The sequence below is a fragment of the Talpa europaea genome, assembly GCF_964194135.1.
Source record: "Talpa europaea genome assembly, chromosome: 6".
NCBI lineage: Eukaryota > Metazoa > Chordata > Mammalia > Eulipotyphla > Talpidae > Talpa > Talpa europaea.
This window is the reverse complement of record NC_140072.1, coordinates 42263531-42289233: the sequence shown is the minus strand read 5'-3', so window position 1 is coordinate 42289233 and position 25703 is coordinate 42263531. Positions and strand designations below refer to the sequence as shown.

General features: G+C 35.4%; 1 protein-coding gene across 1 annotated transcript in view; it reads left to right on the top strand.

Annotated features, from left to right (window-relative positions):
• Positions 1-25482, top strand: part of ANAPC1 (anaphase promoting complex subunit 1) — a gene marked incomplete at both ends in the record, with an annotated part of 69537 nt that extends 44055 nt beyond the window's left edge. Inside the window, 22 exons of the mRNA XM_084235336.1 lie at positions 581-699; positions 1581-1852; positions 3832-4066; positions 4415-4506; positions 4725-4859; positions 5020-5102; positions 6006-6084; positions 6725-6799; positions 9340-9416; positions 9871-9961; positions 10051-10104; positions 11001-11194; positions 13811-13897; positions 14979-15096; positions 16032-16109; positions 16469-16536; positions 16965-17103; positions 18892-18978; positions 20269-20364; positions 22269-22467; positions 23041-23175; positions 25367-25482. Of these exons, the coding sequence (XP_084091462.1) occupies positions 581-699; positions 1581-1852; positions 3832-4066; positions 4415-4506; positions 4725-4859; positions 5020-5102; positions 6006-6084; positions 6725-6799; positions 9340-9416; positions 9871-9961; positions 10051-10104; positions 11001-11194; positions 13811-13897; positions 14979-15096; positions 16032-16109; positions 16469-16536; positions 16965-17103; positions 18892-18978; positions 20269-20364; positions 22269-22467; positions 23041-23175; positions 25367-25482 (2629 nt within the window). The remainder of the gene's footprint in view (positions 1-580; positions 700-1580; positions 1853-3831; positions 4067-4414; positions 4507-4724; positions 4860-5019; positions 5103-6005; positions 6085-6724; positions 6800-9339; positions 9417-9870; positions 9962-10050; positions 10105-11000; positions 11195-13810; positions 13898-14978; positions 15097-16031; positions 16110-16468; positions 16537-16964; positions 17104-18891; positions 18979-20268; positions 20365-22268; positions 22468-23040; positions 23176-25366) is intronic.
• Between the last annotated feature and the right edge of the window lie 221 nt (positions 25483-25703).

Genomic DNA, 25703 nt, shown 5'->3' with positions numbered 1-25703 from the left:
CTATTAGTCCTACAAATCCTAGCTATCTTGTAAATAAAACTAATTTTGTGTTTCTCTGGAGATATCATGAAATCCACTCACCTTCAGTATAGCAACTTCCTTTCCTTCATTGTATACAGGCCATGGAGATATAGCACTTCTGAAACTGTGCTGGCAAAAAGGACAAAGGAGGGTTACAGATGGACAGACTCAAGTTAGTTAGACTGAAAATAACATGGTGAGGAGACCTGAAAAGTATATATTTCCCTTTGAAATGGTTACCATCAATTAGAGTAAAATTATAGGTTCTTTTTTAGACATTTAGGGAAATGTTGGCTTTGTTTTTGGACCAGTTGATTTTCATTCAAAGCAAATAGGATATCAAGGAAAGGAAATGTGTTTCCCCCTTTGTGTCTCTAATTGGAGCAAAAGGATTAAAATGAAAATAAGGGTTTGGGTAGTTCATCCCCATCTTTGTATGGGTTTACTTTGATGTGACTTCTAATACATAACACCTTCTTTTGAAACACTTGCCTACAGATTACATTCCAATTATGCTTTGCTTAAAAACTTTCCATACTGATTTTTATTTTAATTATAGATTGCTCCAGTTGTGTCAGCGAACTATGGCCCTTCCAGTAGGACGGGGAATGTTTACTTTGTTTTCCTACCATCCTGTTCCAACGGAACCATTGCCTATTCCTAAATTGAATTTGACTGGTATGTTAAATTCTGGTTTCACTAAGAAAGGGAAATGATTGTGTATATGTTTAGTTGAGTTATTTTGGATTATTTTATTTAAAACCAAAGAAATACTCTATCCCTAGTGATTTTAAATGTTGTTTATAGCTACAATCCTGGTTATCAAAGCTCAAATAACAAGTCAAATTAAACATTTTTACTTCCAAAATTCCTGTTTGATTTTACATTGTTTAAAGGAACTAAAAGGGCTGTAGTGTATTTTAACTTAGAAAGTTAAAATATTTTAACTTATAAGTTAAAAAGTAGTGTGTTACAAGGTATAGCCCACAGAAGTTACGTTTACCTTGACTATAACTTATACATATAATGTGTATACACACACACACACACACACACACTCACAGTGCTGTTAGTCCTGAAAAACCTAGCCATTTATAAGGGAAGTAGAATATAGCCCTTAACTTATTTTCATTTTTAATTAGGCCATTTCAAGGTATATAAAAGGGTATGGGAAAATTTAAAAAGGTATTATTGATAATGGTAAGATTATTGAGCTTTAAATAATCTTAAAATGTAATATATAAAAATATTTAGTCTTAAAATGTCTTGTGTCTTATAAATAGATGATCATTGTACAAAAACTAGAAATTGTCAACAAGGAAAATGATCAAATATAGCAAAAACGACAACAGTGATTTTAAACAATTATGATTTTTCATTTTGTGTCAGTTTTGATTCACATGTGTAAAGTTTTATTCATAGTAATTAGTATTTTTTCAGGTATTATGGGGATAACTTTTGAATGTAGAAAGAATAATTTCTGTTCTCAAAGTATGAATTTGCAATTTTGGTTTTGTGAATTTTTATTCTTTCAATTTAAAATTTTGTTACATGAATAGGGCGGGCCCCTCCTCGGAACACAACAGTGGATCTTAATAGTGGAAACATCGATGTGCCTCCCAACATGACAAGCTGGGCCAGCTTTCATAATGGTGTGGCTGCGGGTCTGAAAATAGCCCCTGCCTCTCAGATAGACTCGGCTTGGATTGTTTACAATAAGCCCAAGCATGCTGAATTGGCCAATGAGTATGCTGGCTTTCTCATGGCCCTGGGTCTGAATGGCCACCTTACCAAACTGGCTACTCTTAATATCCATGACTACTTGACTAAGGTGAGCACTTATACTTCCTGCACTGCTAGTTTGTCTCACTGGGCTATTGTAGTAGCTTCTAATAGTTCTATACACTCTTTTTTCATTCTAGTGCCTCTAAATTCAGTCTTTTCATAGCCGAAAGAATAATCTTCTTAAGTATAAGTTGGAATATATCACTTTTGTGGTCAAAACTATGTAATGATCTTCCATTACTCTTAATGAACGTTCTGGGAGCCTATGTATCCTACTCACCTCTTCAGCCTTACCTTATATCACTTTTTGCTTCCCACACTCCAACCATAGATACTGGGCATTTTAGCTCCAATTTACCAAAATTGAACTTCCACTTTAGAGTTTTGCATACCAGTCTCTTGGCATAAATGCTTCTAATTTTATACCATAAAAAAATCATCTATTTAAAGTACCCAAATCAGTGGTTTTTTTTTTAAATTTTTTAAAAAAAGATTTATTTATTTATACAAGCACTGGGTACAGTCAGAAGTGCGGGAGGGTGAGAGAATTCACTAGAGCCAGAGCGGGCAGCAGAACAGGCAGACTGATGAAATAGTTTGGTGAGGGGAGCAGCTGGCATAGCAGCTGCTGAGGGGAGCACTGCTGAGGGGAGCAGCGGGCATAGCAGGAGAGGTCTGCGCGCCATGTGGGACCCTTGCAGGTGGCCGGGGATCGAACCAGCGCTGCAGAGGCTGCGGGCAGCTTCGCAGCCCGGCACTCAACTGCTGCGCCAACGAGGAGGCCCAGTGGTTTTAGTATATCTAGAGTTGTGCATCCACTATCACTATTAATTTTGGAACACTTTCATCTCCCCATGGGAAAACTTCTCTCTCTTCCTTTCTCTCCTCCTCCCCACTCCAGCCCCTGGCAACCACTGATCTTTATGTATTTGCCTATTCTGAACCTTGCATATAAATGGAGTCATACAATATGTGGTAAAACTGGCTTTTTCAATTACCATGTTTTTAAGGTTCATCTGTTTTGTGTATCAGCACTTTATTCCTGTTTGATGCTGGATATGCTGTTATATGAATGTACCATATTTTGTTTTCCATTTATCAGTTAACCAATATTTGGGTTACTTGTGGTTTTGGCTGTTATGAATAATGTTGCTGTAAATATTTATATTTTTTTATGTGGACACATATTTTCATTTCTTGCAGTATATTTTTAGGAGTAAATTTTTGGGGCCATTGGTAACTCTTTGTTTAAATTTTCAAGGAGCCACCAAAAAATTTTACAGTGTAGCTGCCTAATTTTATTTCTTCCTTTCCAGTCTGGATACCTTTTATTTTTTATTTAGCCTAAATGCTTTGGGGAGGACTTCCATTATTGTGTTAAATAAAAGTGGTGAGAGTCCTTATATGTGTAATATAGAGAAACCAAACTGAAGTTCAAGAAAATGTCAAAACTAGGAAGCTGACCTTAGAGTTGAGGCATATAACAAAGTAGGGAGAGTCAGGGAGGACAAAACATAGGAGGGATGAACACAAGGGAATATGGTGATGGTTCATAGGTGATATGGTGGCAGAAGAACTTTGGGGACTATAATGATGTAAGAAAAAAAATTTAATTAAAAAAATAGTGGTAAAAGTCATTGTCCCTGCCTTGTTTTTCTGTTCTTAGAGGAAAATCCTTCAGTTTTCCCTTATTGAGTATGATACTGGCTATGGGTTTGTCATATATGTCCTTTATTATTTTTAGATATGTTCTATACCCAGTTTGTTGGGAGTTTTTATCATAAGTAAATGCTGAAGCTTATCAAATGCCCTTTCTACATCTATTGAGATGATTGTATGCTTTTTATCTTTCATTTTATTGAGTTGATAAATCATAATGGTGGATTTGTATATATTGAACCACTTGGTCGTGGTGTGTAATCTTTTTAATATATCATTGAATTTGGTTTGTTGAGAGTTTTTATATCTAAAAGACTGTATATTTGTTTGGTAGTGACTTAAGTTTCATTCTATTTTCTATCTTAGGGTCATGAAATGACAAGCATTGGACTACTCCTTGGTGTTTCTGCTGCCAAACTAGGCACCATGGATATGTCAATTACTCGGCTTCTTAGCATTCACATTCCTGCTCTCTTACCCCCAACATCTACCGAGCTTGATGTTCCTCACAATGTCCAAGTGGCTGCAGTGGTTGGCATTGGCCTCGTATATCAAGGGACAGCTCACAGGCATACTGCAGAGGTTCTGTTGGCTGAAATAGGTATGGCATTAATAGTGCTGTGTCTTCATAAACATCTGTTTCCCAATCTACAGGAACCAAAGTAAAAATGATAGTTAAATTCTGAAAATTAAGGATAAACCATAGAATGACCTGACACTAATAAAATAAAGTAAGTAAAATTTTCCAAGGCTGATATGAGCATGCTCTTTATCTTGATTTTTAAAATTTATTCATCTACACGGTAATTTAACATTTTTTTTATCTTTCTGAGTGGGATTCTATTGAATCCATTGTTCCTGTACAACTTACTAGAAAGTTAACTTTAAAACTTCTGTGTGTTGGGATTTTAAGAGACTTTGCTTAACTGTGTTGTTTTCTATATTACAGGACGGCCCCCTGGTCCTGAAATGGAATACTGCACTGACAGAGAGTCCTACTCTCTAGCTGCTGGCTTGGCTCTGGGCATGGTTTGCTTGGGGGTAAGCACAGACTTTACATATTTTATGAAATGAAAGTATTAACATAATTTTTCATGAGAATTATTAATAGTTTGAGTATTAATTCATGGGTAATAGTTATTGGGAAAAACCCAAAATACCCTGCTTTGAAGTTAGTTGACTGTTTTATTTGTCATGGGTATGTGTTATGGGTTTTATTCTTTGATATTTCCTTTCACATGTCTGTTTTTTCGTTTCAGCATGGCAGTAATTTGATAGGTATGTCTGATCTCAATGTGCCTGAGCAGCTTTATCAGTACATGGTTGGAGGTCATCGGCGCTTTCAAGCAGGAATGCACAGGGAGAAACATAAATCTCCAAGTTATCAAATCAAAGTAAGTTGAAATCAAATCAACAGATCAAAATTCTGGAAATTAGAAAGTTTTTTTTTTATGTTAACATTTGTAAATATGTTAACTTTAAGCCTTGACTAGTATTCAGAAGAATTTTATAATAGTTTAAAACCTTTTATATGAATAAACTTTTTTTTGATAGGAAGGAGACACCATAAATGTGGATGTAACTTGTCCAGGTGCCACACTAGCTTTGGCTATGATCTACTTAAAAACCAATAACAGGTATTGTGCACATCCCCCCACCTTGCCATCCATGACAGTGAGACTTCCTTTCTGACCTCAGTAGTAAAACGAAATTATTTTGATGTATTTATTTCTCCTGTTCTAGAGCAACCTGATTTCAATTCTTTCAAATATTATATTATATGGATTTTATCTGGAAATGATATATTTGCTATTTTAATGATATTTGACAATACAGTTGTCGATTTCTATCATTTCTGTTTTATAGTTAATGTAATTGACAAATAATGCCCAAATTTCTTTTCATTAATTTTCCCTGATGTAAGAGGACTGTTAAGCCAGAAACACTTAACATTATTCTGTTCTTTGTTAACCGTTTATAAAATGGTTTTGGCTTAGTTCAAAAGCTTTCCTAATGACTATACCTTCTACCTTCCAGATCCCCAATGAGTGCTGAGGCTAGAAAGTAGACCTTTGGGATTTGATCTTTTACATTTTGCATAAAAACAAGTGTTTAAGTCTTTTCACTTAAAAAATTCAACATTCAAAAATTCAGAATTCAAGGAATTTTTCAATGTTGCTATGGGCTCAGTTTTTTGCCCATAGAAAAATTGAATTATGCAAAATCAAAGTGGTTAAAAACATATTTATTCATATATTATTTTGAATGAATGTCAGTGCTTTGTGCATGTCAGTACTTTCTTGGCACTGGAGAAATTTCAGTGAACTAAACAAAACAAGTATTTACCTTCATGAAACATGTCATAGTAAGACTTTTATATATACCTAAGAAATATATCAGAAGATGTAAAGTACTAAAAAAAAAAAAAAATAGGGCAGTGAGTGAAGTGGGGAAACATATTTTGAAATCTATTTTGAGATTCTTGATAATCTTACTTTCTACATAAGCAATGATGCTTACTGACATTCTTCCACCAACAGATCCATTGCAGATTGGCTCCGAGCTCCTGATACCATGTATTTGCTGGACTTTGTGAAACCAGAATTTCTCTTGCTTAGGGTATGACTCTTTGCAATTTTTCATTTCTGTTAACATGATGAATCGATTGATGGTTCTCAAATTTGCAATATCAATGTCTCTATTTTTACTGTTAATCAATCCATTGTGTATATAAATTTTTTTTTTGAAATTTACAAGTAAACTGTAGAAATCCCAGGAAAGGCAGGTTACTGGGCCTTCATTTTTTGTTCTTTTATTCTGCTGGATTTTTTGTCCTTTTATTATTTTAAAGGATGCCCTAATATCTTTAAGTGTATAATTAATGACAGTGAATTTTGACATAATTATCTTAAATTTTCTCTTCTTTAGTGTTTAATTTGTATGTTTTTACCATGGGAATCTTTTAAATTATATAGACAAATAAATGACTTATCACATTGTGATTTCCTTTTATGGAGCAAGTTTAAAAAGTCCAACTCCTCCAAACTTTGATGATGATCAACTCAATTTTAGATTTTTTTTGTGCCTTAAAATCTAAATATTTCAATAGGTCGCTTAGGTTAATACAATATAGTTCACTTTATTTTTCAAAATTTCCATCCACTGGGAATTGATTCTTAAATTGTTCTATTTTATATTACCGTTATGCAGAACCTGTGAACTGTGCTTGCTCTCATTTTATCTGTATTGCCTTTTTAAGACTCTTGCTCGATGCCTGATTCTGTGGGATGATATTTTACCAAATTCCAAGTGGGTTGATAGCAATGTTCCTCAGGTAAGTACATATAATAAATATTTCTATATCTATAAAATTATGACTTCTTGGAGCATTTTTTCAAAATTATTATTTTTTTAAAAGATTTCTTTATTTTTATACAAGAACTGGGGTACAGGCCAGAGGCACAGGAGGGTGAGAGGATTCACCAGAGACAGAGTGGGGAGCAGAACAGGCAGACGGACTGAAATACAGTGCTGAGGGGAGCAGTGAGCCCAACCAGAGAGGTCTGCCGCACCATGTGGGTTTCTCCCTGGCAGGCTGGGAATTGAACCCGTGCTGCAGAGGCTGCACTGAACCCGCTCAACCTGCTGCGCCACTGGGGAGGCCCTTTTCCAAAATTCTATAAAATACTTTTTCTTTCAAATGGAAAATTGATGATTGTGGTATCTCTTAAAAACGTAGAAACTTTTGTTTTAAAATTGTGTGCTGACCAATAAACCATCACCTTTCCTTTCAGCCCCAGACCCCTAGAAATTTAAGTTTTTAAATATTAAATATCCAAAAGTACCCCTAAAAGATGTCTTTGACATTTTTGTTTTAATTATCCATATAGCTAAGATGCTGTTTAACTTTGTGACAATTTCCATTCTACTATATTTTAAGTTACCATAATTACTTTATAGGATATTTACCCAATAAACCCAATAGTTAAAAATGAGTAGACTTTCATAAAAATACCAAATCAATTATTGTAATTAAATATGGGCCTTTAATTAATTGTACATGTCTAATAGTGGTCTCAGTTCCTTTTTATTTGGAAAATAAATCTGTTTTTCCTGGAGAGTGCTAGAATGCTTCCCCTGATATTTTAATAAGAGAAAGTTTAAAAATGGTTGACAGAATTTTATACAAACAACTATATCATCAATTCTACATTTAATATTTTACATTTCTAAATGCATTTCTAAATAAATTCTACATTTAATATTTTACTGTATAAACTTACATATATAGCCATATGTCTATTCCTCTATCTAATGTAACATTTTTTGATAAATTTCAAAGTTAGTTGTAGAGAGTAGTACAGTTTTCTCTAAATTTTTCAGTGTGTTATTAACTGAATTCATTATTTGTATTTTTTTCATTTTAAGGTAAAAATTACATTTAACAAAATGCACAGTTCTTTAGTATTCCATACAATTTGAACAATGCATATCTTTGTGAAAACAAACTTCTACCAAAATGTTCAGAAGTTCCCTCATACCCTTTACTATTCTGTGCATTCACTTCCCATTTTCTTTTGCATATAATTTTTGCATCTAAGAACTGGGGTGTATGCCACAGGAGTGGATTCACCAGAGACAGAGTGGGGAGCCGAACAGGTGGATTTACTGAAATACACTACTGAGGGGAGCTGTGGGACAGACGGGAGAGGTTTACTGAGCTGTATGTGGGTTAGCTTTCTGGCTGGGGATAGAACTCAGGCCACTGAGGTGATAGCACTGAGACTTAACCCCTAGGCCACCAGGGAGGACCTTACTTCCCATTTTCAAGGCAACCAATTACCTGATTTTCTTTTCCCCGAAATATGTTAGCCTGATGTAGGACTTTATATCAGTGCAATCACATATAGTATAAACTTTTTTGTATAAGACTTCTTCCACTCACATGATTTTGAGATACTGTTGAGCTTATTAGTAGTTCATCTTTTTTATTGTTAAGTACTATATCATTGGTTTGTGATCGTTATTTTACCTGTAGTAATGTGTCATTTAGTTCTTTAATTTAAAAATTTTCTTTATATATATTTTTTTCAGTAGTTAATCAGTATGTCGTGGTTTTCTTTCTATAAATTCTAATGAAGATTTTTGAATCTAAATTTATGTCTCATTAAATGTAGGGGAATTTAAGCTATTATATCTTTAATCATTTTTCAGCCCCATTCTTTATATTCTCATTCATGGAATTTAATTATCTGTATGTGAAACCTTTATAAATCATGCCAGTGATCTCTGTAACAACTGTAAGGAAAAGGATGTATTTCTAAACAACATACATGTGAACATATTGACAGTTTAGTTAGCTTGGTAATTAATTTAGTGATTAACCTCACCTCTGGTAGGTAGGAAGGTGAAAGGAAAGGTGAAAGTTTCTCATCTCTGGTAGGTAGGTAGGTTAATACTACAAACATCTGTGAATAAGAAGTGTGTGTCTCTGATTAGAGTTCTCTCCAGTTGTTTTTTTTCTTTCCCCACTGCTTCTCCACACCCCTGCATCAGCTCTACTCTACAGCTATCTTCTTTGTATTTCAACTTAATGGTGTGAAATGTTAGTACTCTATTGTTGAACCAGAATACACCCAAATCCTCCAGTGTATATTCATTCAGTACTGTTCAGTTATTCATATTTAGCCCATCTTAGGTTTGTAACTAAATCAAATTCAATATGATTAAACTGTAGGCCTTTGAGTGAAATGGTTTGGTAAAATTTATTTTCTATAGATATAGCCATTATAAACAGTATGTTAGCCTTCAAATTACTACATATTTGTAATGTTAGAGTTAATGACCAAGTGTTCCTGCTTTGTATCTTGACAGATTATAAGAGAAAATAGTATCTCTCTCAGTGAAATTGAATTGCCTTGCTCAGAGGATTTGAATTTGGAAACTTTGTCGTAAGTCATGAAATATGTAATGCAAATGAGTTATCCTAGCATCTGTCTGATAAATCACAATATACTATATAAGAAGTAATACTGTCCTTGATTTGAATAATTCTGAATCCCCCATGTCTCTAATCTTTGTTTATCAGATGCTCACAAGTTTGCCTCTTGTTCAGTGCCTATGCTTTTAAACAATATTGAAGATTTAACTTTTACATATTTCTTTTTATCCTTTCCATTAAAATAAATTGTCAATTATAAAACTTTCTTTTGCTGTATATGGTACAGTGCAGGTACACCTTATTGGTAGGGCTGCTTCATGCTACTGAGGCATAATTGAACATTCCCAAAAGAATATAAACTAGTTTAGAGAGTACGAATATTTGTATTTTTACCCCAAGATAATAGTAGCAATGAATTTAAAAGCAAAATAATGACAATACTAATTTCTGTAATCCATTTTCAGACAAGCACATGTCTACATAATTGCAGGAGCATGTTTGTCTCTGGGTTTTCGGTTTGCTGGTTCAGAGAATTTATCAGCATTTAACTGTTTGGTAAGAAGTATTTCAATTTACTGTGTTGTGTTTTCTTTTTAAACAAAACCTTGATATGTTTCTTCTAACTTTGAATTTTTTTTTTTCAGCATAAATTTGCAAAAGACTTTATGACTTATTTGTCTGCACCCAATGCTTCTGTAGTAAGTCTTTAGATTTTCCTTGGGAATAAAATTAAACCTGAAGAAAATTGACTGATAAATCAGTTACTTATGCATTGTAAAATATTTCTGCTGTTTGATTTTAGAATGGGAGATTTCAAGCTTTAGCTCATCTTCACATTTTTGTTCTGGGATATTAATTGAAAGAGAATGTGATTGCTCTTGAAGGATGCACAGAAACCTAATTCTTGTGACAGGAGAATAGATAACGATTATAGCCTTCATGCAGTGCCATACCTTGTGCAGTTCTCTCTCAGTACTAAATACCAGTAATAGACTTTTAAAAAAAATTGATATTTAGTAAAGTGCAATTGTTTTTGATGCATTTTTGTCTTCATGAGGGAAAGACTGCAAGATTTTGTTTCCTGGTTTAAAAAAAAATAACAGACTTATGCAACATAATAAAAGAAAGTTGAGAACATCAAAAAGTCTATTATTAGCTGTTGTCAATTGCTACTGCTATGATTGTTAATTATTATGGCATATCCATTATTGCTATATTGTGGAACTATCACAATCATGTTCCACAGGACTTTTTAATGAGTGAGGGATGGCTTGTAATAGATTAAATTCTGTATATAATAGTATCTGTTTTATTTGAGAAAAAAATACATAGATACAGGAAAAGATTCAGAGAAAAAGAAAGCCAAAATGTTAGTAGTAGTTCTCTTTGGGTGGTAGTCTTCCAAGTGATTATTTCCTTTATGATACTTTATTTTCCACATTGAACTTACATTTCATAATTAAGGAAAATGCTTATTTTTACAGATTTTTTAAAGTTGCAGGTATTCATAGTCTTCTAATGATGACCAGTTTAGTTTTGATAATAAAGAACTGCAACACAGCAGTTGTGGCATAACATCTTTTTGTATTTCCAGACAGGTCCTTACAACCTTGAGACCTGCCTAAGTGTGGTGCTGCTTTCACTTGCGATGGTGATGGCTGGTTCCGGGAACCTAAAGGTTCTGCAACTTTGCCGCTTTTTGCATATGAAAACAGGTGGTGAAATGAACTATGGCTTCCACTTGGCCCACCACATGGCCCTAGGACTTCTGTTTTTGGGAGGAGGAAGGTAAGTATTTTTTATAAGTATTTTTTTCTTAATGAAATGATTTCATGAGCAAGATCTAATAGTGTGACTTATTTTTATTTTGGAGATGATGTAATATAGGGTCATCCACTACACTCTTTTAAAAAGGGCTTTTTTATTGTTTTGTTTTCTTTTTAAGATTTATTTATTTATACAAGAACCAGGGTACAAGCCAGATGTGTGGGAGGGTGAGAGGATTCACCAGAGATAGAGTGGGCAACAGAACAGGCAGACAGACCGAAATAAACTGCTGAGGGGAGCAGCGGGCGAGGCAGGAGAGGTCTGCCGCGCCATGTGGGTGGCTGCATGACCGGTGCAGACAGCTTCACAGAGCTGCAGACGGTTGAGCCACCAGGGAGGCTCAGTTCTTTATAGTTTCAAAGATCCAATTATGCCCTGCTCAGTAGAGTTACCTTCCTGTCTGAATTTCTCAGAAGAATCTGTACTTAGTATTTGGGTGCATCGCCTCGTATTCCCCTCTGTTTATGATTTTACCCTTCTACTAAACTGCTTTCTCAAAAAGGTCATGAACAATATCAGTAACCAAGTCCTATGAGATTTTCTTAGTTTTAACTTTTTTGGTCCTTTTTTAGCATCCATCATTCTTTAATTTTTTTTTTTTTTTGCATGTCTTTATTTATTTATTTGTTTGTTTGTTTTGTTTATACATGCACTGGGTACAGTCAGAAGCGCGGGAGGGTGAGAGAATTCACCAGAGCCAGAGCGGGGAGCAGAGCAGGCAGAAGGACCGAAGTACACTGCTGAGGGGAGCAGTGGGCGGCAGGAGAGGTCTGCGCGCCATGTGGGACCCTCCTCCGGTGGCCGGGGAGCAGCCGGGGATCGAACCGGCGCCGCAGAGGCCGCGGGCAGCTTCGCAACCCAGCGCTCAACCGCTGCGCCACCCGGGAGGCCCAGCATCCATCATTCTTAACCACCTTATCCATTCATAAGAATTCTCTTACTTCCAATGATTTGTATTGACTAAAAATACACAGAGAAGTGTACAAATCATAGCATAGCTCATTGAACTATTATAATATGATAATCTCTTTGGCACCATACTGATCAAAATATAACTCAGGACACCCATCTCTACCCCTGTAATGCCCCTCCCAATCACTGTTACCTCACCTCTACCCAAAGGTAATCCCTATTATGTCTTCTGCCTGTTTGTGAAATTTAAATGGAATCATATACTGTGTATCTTTTGTACTTTATTTATTTTGGTCAATGTTGTGTTTGTGAGATTTATCCACACTGTATATAACTTTTTCACTCTCATTTGTATTTAAAAATACTTGGCACTGATTTTTCTGTATTTTTTCCTACCTGTTGATTCCTATTTATTACTTGAAAGTATATCCTTTCTCTACTGCTTTCTCAAACATGTCCATATAAATGTGTTTATTTTAGGGGTATTATTTTTTCTATACTTTGTCAGTACAATGTTGTCTTAGTTATTGTTTTATAGTAAGCCTTGATACTCAGTTGAGTAAAATCCTCCTGGGTTTTCTTCTAAGAAGTACATTTTTCTGTTCTTGGTTCTTTGCATTTTCATCTAAATATTGGAATTTTTCATTTTCACACTAAATAACCTGATTAAATATTGATTGGAATTGATTTGATTCTGTACATCAGTTTGGGTTGGGGATTGAAATCTATCACAATATTGAGTCTTCCAGTTAGTGGCTATGGTAAATCCCTTCATATATTTAGCTCTAATGTATATGCCCTGGGCCAACTAATACAGTTTCTAGAAGTCATGGAGCCTTATTTTCTTCTCTTCTTTAGGACTGTACTAAACATTGGGACTCAAATTTCCAAAAGTGCAAAGAGTAAAGATTATCAGAAACCTTTGAATTTCCTTTAACAAAGGAAATTAAAGAATTGTTCTTTTCTTTAATTTTTAAAAATTAAGAATGGCTTAAACTTATTACTGTGAAAATTATTTTATCCTATGATTGTTGAAAATTTATTTTTCTTTCAAAATAAACACCTACATTTATTTTATTCTTATATTCAATTCCATCTTTCATTGTTCTGTACTTTGTGACCCCCACTCGCTCTTTTCTTATACTGAGTAGATTTTTTAATCTGTGCTATTGCTATTGATTTGGTCTTCAAGGTTATGTGTACTTTGTGACAATATTTAAACTTAGTACAGCCAAACCATTATTTTAATTTCAAATTTTCTAACATTAATATCTAATGATCATCTTTGAATTTGGGTTTAATCAAAATAGCAAAGAGAAAAATCACTTATTCTGTGCCCATCCCAAAACAGATGTATTTTCTTACTTAACGTTTGAAACCTCATTTTCCTAATTCATTAAATATGTGTGTTTGATAGATGTTAAATTCTTACTTGGTACTCTTTAAAAAGACAGGGGAAGTGGGGAATATGTGTATGTGTACAATAAAATGTATAAGTATATTGAATAGCTATGAAACCTTCATAGTAAGGATGCACATATATTTATAAAGGCGTTTTACCATTATGCGTTGCCACAAACTCCAATTTCCTGACTCTCAAAAATACTTTGAGAATTTGTGCACAATGTGACTAATCACGTCTGTCCTTCCTGCTTCGTCTTGCAGGTACTCTTTAAGCACATCAAATTCTTCCATTGCTGCCCTCCTCTGTGCCTTTTACCCACATTTCCCAGCTCACAGCACTGACAACCGGTGAGTAGTGATTCTGTCCTCAGTGTCATCTTTGTGAAGTTCTTGAAGGAGATAATTAGGCTCCAGGGAATAATTTCCAAATTAGCTTTATTCTGTTGAACTTAATTATCTTCCTACTTAAATCTTTTTAAAAGTTTTTCTTACAGAGTATTAGACCAAGGCCTCCCCTGGTGGTGCAGTGGTTGAGCGCTGGGCTGCGAGGCTGCCTGCAGCCTCTGTAGCACCGGTTCGTTCCCCTGCTACTGGTGAGGGTCCCACAAAAAAAAAAAAAAAAAGTTTTAGACCAAAAGAGGGCATTGGACATATGATGACTGACATATGATGACTTCCATTGTGCTCCAACTGATAGAACTGCTGTAAACCCAGAAGTAAGCCAAACAAGGATATCATTAGGGAAAAATTCATCAATCTAAGGAGTAGTAGCCAAGAGAAGGTGAAGATGATATGGATTGTAAAATGTCAAAACTATTTAAGTGTGTTTAAATTCTAAAGTGTAAATTTTAAAGTTTTAAAAAATTGCTTGAAAACTCAGAACTCACAAAGAAATATATTGTCACAATATTGCCCATTAATTGTTGCTATACTGTGTGTGTGTGTTTGCATTGGTGTACCACATTTATATGTGGAAGAACTTTGCTGTCCAAGGGAACTGACATTCTTTCCCTGCACCCCCAACCCTTAAGTAAAAAAAAAGAAAGAACTAGAAGTAAATGTCTTAGAAGGTGAAAAGATGCCTGTGTTAAACAGACAGAGGTATTTGAGAACTAATTTTATAAATGATCAATTTGTTACTAAGTATTTTCATGTTTACATAAATTTTTACTTCCCTGCAAAACCTCTTAACTGAAAATTCAAAAAATTCTTAGGTGGGGGATCACATATCTATAATTTTTTAGAGAATTTCTCTGTTACTTTTAATTGAATCTCATCGTCTCCCTTTAGGAATGCTATCATTGGAAGATTTTATTCTAGTTTCTGTCTTGGTTTAGCTTTTAGGCAACGGCAGATTGGAGAACTTAGGCTGTTGTCACCTCTTCTGTCATGCTGTTCATTACCTCCTCTCTGTTATTCCTGTACACAGGTATCATCTCCAGGCTCTCCGGCACCTGTACGTGCTAGCTGCAGAACCAAGACTTCTAGTGCCTGTGGATGTGGATACAAACACTCCCTGCTATGCACTCTTAGAAGTTACCTATAAGGTACCTCTCCCCCATCTTTAATTTGCATTTTATTACCACTCATCTATCTTTGCAGGTCAAAATATTTTTAAAGTCTCGTCCTTTTAAAGATGACAGGAGTGAGTTCAACTGATAGAAATTGAAGCTTCCAAAATTTTTTGTTCATCCTGTCAGGCCATTGATAGTGTATGGGGGTAATGTTTTGAAGATCATCTGTAGCTATTTGTCCTTAGAACTTGTAGTTTGAAAATGTCCCTGTTTACTTGACTGACACTGGTGTTCTAAAAAACAAGTTGGAGTAGAACTATTTTTAGATTTGTTAGCATAGTGCTTTAAAGCCCAAGGTCATGTATTTGATGAAAGATCTTTGATTTAGATGCACAGATTACAAGTCATGTATCTTTCCTTCATTCAGAAAATTATCAAGTACCTTCTATGTATCAAAGACTCTGGGGGACAGAAATGTAATGACATTGTAATATTCTTGAAGGACGTCTATCTCTTGGGAAGCCAGGCGTGGATGCAATTAGAATAGAGTGTGGTAATTGGAGATATGTGTGGAATGCAGGGGAAGCAGAGGAGAAGGGCTCTTATCAGCACTTCTGTGGTTTGGAGAGGCTGACAAGGAAGGACACAGTGTTGGGTTTAAGCTTTGCCAGCTGAGTGAGGCAGGTGTTCTGCAGAGGAGGTAATAGGTTGAAAGCCCAGAGACCTCAGAAGTGTACATCTTCAGTACTGACAAGGAGGTGCAGTGCTAGATATGGTGGAAGATGTCACAAGCCCTGTGAAGGAGTGTAGATGTTAGTCCTTTAAGGCTTGAGCATCAGAGAGGATTTTATGTCATTTGACAATGTGTACAAACCGGGGGAAGGGGAAGTGTAGAATGGAGATGTTTTTTCTGCATAGCTTCCTCTCACGACATGGTGAAGTGTGACTACTCTTCTCTGTTTGTAAAGGGCACTCAGTGGTATGAACAAACCAAAGAAGAATTGATGGCTCCTACTCTTCTTCCAGAACTCCACCTTTTAAAGCAGGTGAGTTAGCTGTGAATTAGGGAAATCTGTGTCAGAGAGAAGTTCAGCCAGAACAGCATAACATTAAAGATAGCGAAGTAAAAGCCAACACTTTCTCTGTGTTTTCTAGGAAATAAGAAAGCAGCCCCTGAAGGAATAATCATGAGGAATAGGGAGAGTCTTTAATTAGAGAACTTTACTGATAAGTGAGGTTACCTCCGACCATGATTCATGGAATCATGCAAATGGAACTTGTTAGCCTCTTATTAATGTCTCTTTCTAGCCCAGTTATTCTATTCCCTCTGAGAATTGCGGACCCCTTTTGTCAAGCTAGCACCTTTTTAGCATTGCGTTGACTGTTTTTACCTTTACCTTGGCAGATTAAAGTTAAAGGCCCTCGATACTGGGAACTGCTCATAGATTTAAGCAAGGGGACCCAACACTTAAAGTAAGTATATTACAGTCCTCAGATGTGTCTGTGAAGTGAAGAAGTATATGCGAAGGAATAAATTATGATTATTATCTGCAATGATCCTTGTCCCCCTTTGATGTCATTCAGGACAATATGTAGAGTAGGTATTGAATTGAGTGAGCTATGTCTTTGAAGGAGAGTTTGTATTAGAAAATGAACATTTTAATTAAGAAATCAAATCCTAAATATTTATATTTATTCATTGAGCAATACTTTACTTATTCAATAGATATTTTATTTACTCATTTATTTTTATGCAGTGGAGTGACTTAAGTTGGACAGTAATGGGATGGAAGATGATAAAGACTTTATCTCCAGTGTATATGGTATTGGGAAATAACTATGTTTCCAGCCACACACTGCCAGTGATACCTCATATTAGATTTATGCCTCTTTTCTTTCAGGTCAATCCTTTCCAAGGATGGAGTTTTATATGTTAAGCTCAGAGCAGGTCAGCTGTCCTACAAGGAAGATCCAATGGGATGGCAAAGTTTGTTGGCCCAGACTGTTGCTAATAGGAACTCTGAAGCTCGGGCTTTCAAGGTAGCATTGATTGGTAAAAATTGAAGGATGAGAGAGGCCTATTACTAGTGCCCTCACAGGACGTACTTTTGTGATGACATTTATGGTACTATCTAGGTGGATCTGCTTGTTCTTATCACTGTACATTATAAATACTGAATGACCTTGGGTCTGTTTGCTATTTATGTGGCAACCATATGGGTCATCTGCCAGGACTTTTAACGATAATTTATGTTTAAGTGCAGAAACAGTCATAATATAGCTTCACATTATAAAAATAATTTAGCTTTAATAATTTTACTAATCTGTCAAGCCTCAAGTATTTCAAATTTGCTTAATTTGTGGCATAAATAGAAAATGATTTTTGCCATCTGTCACTTTTTAGTTCCATTTAAAACTACCTTTTATCGCTTAAATATTAGTGAGGATAAAATGAAGATAGATTTGGCCTTATTTTTATTTGCTTTTTATTTTCATAAGTACATCTAATACTGTAGTACTTAGGCTACATAGTTAACAGATTATACAAATCATTCTCATTCCTTTGAAGGTCAGTATATATTTTGTTCTACATTTTAGAGCATCAATAAGTTCCAACACTAGAAATGTGTTCTATAATCTACCACTGAAATTTCTGAATTTATCCTCAGTTTTCAGGAATTCCCTGAGCGAATATGTTCTTAGTAAATGTACATTGAAGAGCGAACTGAAGTAGTTAGGATCCTAAAATATGGCAGATAGATTAGCTAAGTGGCAGCCACAGGACTGACTTGACATTCTTTGTTTTTCTAGTTGTGGGGGATAGCATTTTATTTTAATTTAACTAATTTCTTTTTAGGTCACTTAACTTGTAATTGAGCTTTTAGTTCCTAGGGTTTAAATAGATGTAGTTGATATCAGTGAATTGTGTTTAATTATACTTGATAGGTTGTCTGAAATATTTTAGAAGGACTTTCAAACAAAGTTTTACTTAAATTAATACTGTTTCTTATATAAATGAGAGCCCGTCTTAAAGATTCTAACCAAATTTGTAAGCTAAGCTTAGACATGAGTTTGAATGGGGAACATATATAAAAGTTATGACATCGCTATTTCCTTTCTTCTGGGAATTCAAAAGTAAAATATAAACCTTAATAGAAAGTGGTTGTCTCCTTCATATTCCAGTTTCAGGCTAGAATATTGAATGATACTCTTTTTGTTCCCCAATTCTCTTTATTGTGGTAAAATACACATGAAACTTATGTTTTGTCCCTTTTTAAGTATACATTTTGATCGTAGTAAGTGCATTCATATTGTTATGCAGCCATCATCATCATCTCTCTCCAGAACTCTTTCCGTCCTACAAAACCCTATATTTATTGTTTCTATTCAATAACTCACCAACCCCTGGCAACCACTACTTTACTTTTTGTCTCTTATTTTAACTACTTTTCATACCCCATGTAAGTGGAATTACACAATGTTTTTTGTGCAGTGGGCTTTTTTTCCTTTACCTTCAGTAACAATTCTGGTGTCTAGTTTGCTTTTCACTTAGTGAAGGAAAGGGAACACATTTCTGGGTACTTTGTATAAATAAGATCTTTTTATTACTGTTTTTTTGATAAGGGTGTATTTTACCTTGTGCAAAGAGTTTCTTCTAACTGCTTAGCAGAACAGGTTGATGAAGCTTTAGCAGGTTTGTACAGCCTTGGGTTTTGTGGGACTATTGTGTGAAAAGTGAGGTAGATTCCTAACAACTGCATATATTAAAATTTAGCTGTAAGAAAAATAATCTTAATTATTTCACTTATATTTGTTGTTATTTTTTAGCCTGAAACGATTTCAGCATTCACTTCTGATCCAGCACTTCTGTCGTTTGCTGAGTATTTCTGCAAACCAACTGTGAACATGGGTCAGGTATCTATTATTTGGTTTGCTTAGCTCTAAGACTAGAATTTATTATTGTTTCTACATGTGAACACTGCCAAACAAATCAATATTGCTTATATCTGCCTATTAGATTAGATTTGGCTTAGGCACATTGGATGATTTTCATTTGGCAAATAAGATTTTCCAGTCTTATTAAATTCAGTAACTTCCTACATTGCTTGAAGAAACAATTTAAAATTTCTAAAACATTAGGTTTTTGAAAAATTTGATAAAATTGTATTGGTTTGCCATTGATTTACAAATAAAACATTAGTTTTGATGGGGGGCACTTTCTTAGGTCCAATATGTTTTTCGTATTTGCTCCCTTTCTCAGATTTTTTACATAATTTTATTAATTTTTTTCTCTGTATTTTATAGCCTTTCTTTTGATCATAAAATTGTTCACTACAGGGTTCAAAGAGTACCTAGCAGTTCTTTGATTTAATCCATAATTACAGTTGATAAAGAATTGAATATGGGTATTAGATGATCTGGGGTTGATGATCTGTTGTCCATGGGTACCTGTGGAAGATTTTTCAATCTCTCCAAGATGCAGATTCTTCATTTTTCTAAGTGGATATATAATAGAACCTCGTTGTTTTGAGGGTTAAGTGAAATAACCGTTTTTTCTCTTACTTATTGGATCTTTACTATATGTTGGACACTCTGCTGGGTACTTTGTGTAAATTACTTTGTGTAATTTTCTTGTTTAATTCTTTATTCTCAGGGTACATAATTCATTATTTTGAATCTGCAGATAAGGAAACTGCCACTTAGAGTTGTCAGGTGTCCAGGACCCTGCAGATAGTAAGGGCTGGGCTTGCACTCATGGGCACGGGTCCCTGATGAAAGCCTTCACCTGCCCTTAAGTCCTGCCTAAGCTGGACTTGGCTGTGCTGCCTCCTCTGAACTTGCCCTGCTTAGTGTTTCTACTGTATCCTTGTGGATGCTAGTTTTCCTTCCTGGATCCTGCTCTTAGGAGCCCAACCCAAGGCGTATTTTTATGATAACCTGTCTGCTTGTTTTACCCTAACTTGATCCATTCCTCTCCTCCACAGCACTTACAGCTTTAACTGTCCCTTGCGACTTAATTTTGGTTGTATTTTATCGATGTCCAATGTTACATGTACTGTGTTTTATAAAGAGCTAGCAGTTTTACCCTTTGTTTCTTTCACTGAAATGCTTAAGGATGGGCTACAATAGTTGCTGTACATCATTTCTTGAATTGATTTTGGAATATACATTGATGTGCTATAAAGAGCTTCTCATTTTCCATAGAAACAGGAAATTCTGGATCTCTTTTCTTCAGTACTCTATGAATGTGTTACTCAGGAGACCCCAGAGATGTTGCCTGCATACATAGCAATGGACCAGGTATAGTTCAAAAAAACCTATTCTAATTCTGATGAGATTTATCCTCTATTTCAAATAGCATGCTGAACGGTAAGGTAAAATTCCCTGTCTGTATCTTTAATTTCTCATTGGCTTTTAGAAAGTCAAAAAAGGAAACCCTATCAAAGTTGAAAGCTACATATATCAAAAAAGCTTGGAATTTATGATGAAAGGAGTACCCCTTGGTGAACTGCCTTACTCTAGGGTTCCCATTTTCTCTTCTTTTCCTCTAACTAGAAGAGGAGGAGAATATTCTCTTCCTTTCTTCTCTAGTATCTTTTATGGTCTCACACTTCCCTCCTGACAAATTCTCATCTTGCAAAATAATTGTGCTGTAAGTGAATAGGCAGTACCCTAGTGATGACAGTAATTCGCAATTATACTTGTATGATTAAGCTTGTAAGGGGCTATAGTATCAGCATGTAGTAATTGAAAAGGAGTAGGAATTTATTTAAGAAGTTTTTTTTAAATGTTATTATTGTTTTCAAGATTCTAAAAGGGACTGTGCAGAAAATAATGCTTACCAGTTTTTCTAGGGGATACTTTAGGTAGGTACTAATACATATGGCTTTTTAATGTCATTATTTTTTAGATCCAGATGTGCTGTTAAGCTATGCTAGAAGTTTTCAAATGTGGCTAAAATTAATCTGATGAATCTTAAAAATACAGATCTTCAGATCCCATTCCATATCTGTTATGTCAGAATTTCTGGGATGAAATCCAGGATCTATAGTTTCAAACAACTCTTCAAGTGAATGTGATACAGTGAGCTCATAGATAAGCATTTGGAGCTCAGTGCTTAAAGCTGAAGGAAATAATCTCTAATGGCAAAATAATCTCTACTGGTGAACTGATTGGGAAAATATATTTAGCAGAAGTTAATTCCAAAAACTTAAAAAAAAATAATACTGTGTTAAGTAATATATTCTTTTTTTTTTTTTTAACCAAAATTGAGTTTTTATACTATGAATTTCTACAACAGAAATTTAGTTGGCACTTAGATTTAACACGGACTATTAAACTTTGGTATTTCAAACACAAATGTAAAATGCCATTAAAAGAAGGAAAGAATTTTAAACTGAGTTATACATACAGGAAGAAGGAGCAAAACACACCTTGGCCTCATTAATGTCTCCATATTTATTCACCTTCTCCAAAAGAGAAACATCTGTTCTACTATATTCTTAATTACAAGGTCAGTTCCAACATAATCAAGTTGGCCTACAGCGCAATTATTGTCTGGTATCCGCCTTTTTTGATTGGAGAATTGGACTATATGATGTACACTGGCACTGCTTCTCCAACACACTTTCAGTACAGTTGCCAAGTATTGAGTTGTGGTTATCGTTTGCTGTCTGAGGAGGAATATGTTCTCCTCTTTTTATATTTTGAGCCTTTGCCCTTTGCAGTCATGGGCAGATATCTATTGAGCAAACCCTCTGGTTGCAGCTCTGGTGACTTTTCAAATGATTCTAACAAACAATGTTATCAGTAGAACTGTTTTGGTCTTCTGACCACTTGATTCTTGTCACGTCATTGTACCCCACTTGGGTTTCCCAGTACTGACTAGCTGTAGACCTTTTTTGGCTTCATTTTTTTAAATCCATTTAGCCAAGAATGAGCTCATTTGCCTTTTACTGTTGGTGTAGGGACCATATTGAAGAGAGAGGATCATCCATCTACTCAGTGAAAAGCTCCTGCACGGGGCAGACTGCATCAAAACATAGAATGGATTTCCCTCTGCCCTTTATTGATCTTAGGGGGCAAGTTCAAAAAAAAAAAGTACTGCACATATACTGTACATGTACATGTACTCTACATGTCTGAGGAAAGAGCCATTAGTAATTTCACGAGTTTGTTAATGGATTGCTGTTCCTCTTTTCAAGGCTGTAAGAAGACTTGGAAGAAGAGAAATGTCAGAGACATCTGAACTTTGGCAGATAAAGTTGGTGTTAGAATTTTTCAGCTCCAGAAGCCACCAGGAGCGACTCCAGAGCCACCCAAAGCGGGGACTCTTTATGAACTCTGAATTCCTCCCTGTTGTAAAATGCACTATTGATAATGCCCTGGACCAATGGCTACAAGGTAAGAATCGCATTATGCCCCTTGTAAATTTTTATTTTATTTTTTTTTACTATTGAGTTGGATCTTTGGTCAGACTGCTCTCCCATCATCATCCCTTGTCTCTCCTTGTTCCTTTCCTCTCCTACCCCCCAACCTCAGAGCCCTCAGATCTTTATGAATGTCCGCTAGTTTTTTAAAGTGTTTTACATTGTCAAATTGTCTGTTATGTATATGTCTAGTATTTGTTTTTATCATTCTGACTTACCTAACTGTATAATTCTCAAATTCCCTCTGTTTTGTTGAAAATGGTATATTTCATCCTTTCTTGTGGCTATGTAATAATTCATGGTGTCTGTGTACCACATCTTTATACATTTGACCCTAAAGGAGATTTAGGTTTTTTCCATGCTCCAGCTTTGTCTTTTGTTTTTTTGGGTAAAGTGAATTCTTGATGGAAAAATAAATAATAAATAATAATAAATAAAAATAAAATAATAATATAATAAATAAAATAAATAATAAATAATAAAAAGAAGGCATTCCTGTGCTTCTCAGTTCTGTAATCAGTTGTTTCATCCACTGTTTCTCTCCCAGCTGGGGGTGATGTGTGTGTACATGCCTATCTCAGTGGACAGCCCTTTGAGGAATCACAGCTGAGCATGCTGGCCTGCTTCCTTGTCTACCACTCAGTGCCAGCAGCACGGCACCTGTCATCTATAGGACTAGAAGGTAATTGTATCTCTGAGTTCTCTTTCAGTACTTGTCTTACTGACTCACATCTAATTTTAGTTTCTTGATAGGAGGAATTTTTATTGTTTTCTCTTGTTAAGTTTTGTCTTCCTTTATTTTGGGCATTATTACGGAGAACTTCTGGAAGAAAACTGAATTTTACTCGTGCATAAACACGAGCACAGCGCTATGAAGCTGTCTGCAGCCTCTGCAGTGCAGGTTCGATTCCCAGCCAGCCAGGGAGATACCCACATGGCGCGGCAGACCTTTCCTGTCTTGCCCGCTGCTCCCCTCAGCAGTATTTTCAGTCTATCTGCCTGTTCTGCTCCCTGCTCTGTCTCTGGTGAATTCTCTCACCCTCCAGCACCTCTGGCCGGTACCCCAGTACTTGTATAAATAAATCTTTAAAAAAAAAAAAAAGTATAGTCTATAGACTTATAGTTATGGCCACGATAAAATTGCTTGTCTTGGACTCACTCTTCCATATAAACAAATGTAAAAGTTATGCAAACTATGTAAAACATCTATTTAAAGGAACTGGTAGCAGCTTGCTGGTAGGACTTGATTGAGGGGCAGCAATCCCAGGAAGATGGGAAACACAATCAGGAAACTCCATATTTATTCTGATTTCCCCCCAAAGGCATTTGCCAGTTCACAGCACAAAAAGCAGAGTGCTAACAAAAAGCAGCAGTGCTTCTGGGCAGATGCACCAGATTTGGGTTAATGATTGCCCCAGAGCCTAGATCTTGAGGAATAAGATTTCCCAGATAGGAGGTAACAATAGAAATAATAACCCAAAAATGTGGATGTGCTTTTCCCTTGAGGCCTTTACCAATTTTTTACCCTGCACATGCACAGGGTTAGACTTCAGAGAATCTAGTGGAAGCCAAAAGGCTAAAAATTGGAGGAAGTTTCAGTAACAGCATAGTGCAAATGAGACAAAGGGAGGAGTTCAAGGCCTGCCAAGGTGAAGTGGCTCTGGTGTGCTTCCCTGACATTCAAATGAAACAATAGCTGGAACCAGCCCTGTGAAAAAGGTAAAATATAATTAGGTCTAAATGGCCTCAACCGGAATTGAGATCTACTTGCCTGTTAGAAGAAAATTTAACTTTCTAGGAGGAACAAAACATATGGAGAACTTCTACAACGTTGAATAGATAATATTCAGTGTTCAATAAAAAGTTACAAGCTACGAGAGAAAAGAAAAACAATAGACATATGTGATCCAGATATTGGAGTTACCAGGAGTTGAATTAAGATAACTATAACTGCTATTACCAAGAAAATACAGATAATTGCACCAGAAATCTGGACTCAGTAAAAGTTAAATGGATATTCTAAAGCTGAAAATAATGAGATGAAAAATAATTATAATTGACCTCAGTCAGATGTTAGAATAACAGATATTAAAAGAATTATTCCATACTTCAAAACATAAAGAGACATAGAAGATATAAAAAGATTATAACTGAATTTTTGGACGTGAAAGCTTCAGTGTCTTAGATGAATAACATTCTGAATGGGATTAATGGTAGGTTAAATATCGCAGAATAAAACATTAGTGAGCTTGAGGATGTGGCAATATAGTCAAAATGAAGGTGGGAATGAGGCAAAAAGGAATATGAAGCTTAATAAAATGTTGAGGTGATATACTTTCCCACTTTCCTTTGGAGCAGTGGTTTTTGTTTGGTGGCACATCAGAATCACCTGGGAGCTTTGGAAACTCCAGATGCCCAGACTGCACTCACAGGAATTAGAATTGGAATCTCTGGAATAGGGGTTGAAACCATTGCTTCTTAATGAATGTAGGATAAGATTAACTTCTTTGTTACTCATTTTGAGCCTGTATCCTTTTTTCAGGTTAAGTATTGAGTGCCTGGACTACACAATATAACTTACAGGTTGACAGGCACATTCATGACTTATAGTTTTAAAATATTGAATTAAACAATATTAATGGTTTCACATGTAGTTATAAGTCACATCCTGAAGAATGGATAAATTTAATTTTGTATATCAAAACATTTTATAGTGCATTTAGAAAATACATAATTTAAGTATTACCTTTGGTGAATTGTTTTCGAAGGGAAGAATTCCAGGTTTAAACCTAATTGTCTGACACTTCTTTGAAAGGGGATGGATGGCTGCATTTCTTTGAGATACAACCTTTTTTTCCATTCTCATTTTTTAGGGAGCACAAGCTTTGCTGAACTCCTCTTCAAATTTAAACAGCTCAAAATGCCAGTGCGAGCTTTGCTAAGATTGGCTCCTTTGCTTCTTGGAAATCCACAGCCAATGGTGATGTGACCCCATCTGGTGGTAACCTATGCTGCAATCTGATGGCTGCACCATACCCTGACTAGCAGCAAAGCTAGAGAAGCATTTATAAGTTTTATAATAGAAAGGGGGAAATGAGCTGCACAGACCTCATTGTATTTTGAAGTATAAGTGTTTTCAATATTCCAGAGACTCTTGTTGTCAACATTAGCATTATATGATCTATAAAAGGGAGTTAAAATTTACTTTTG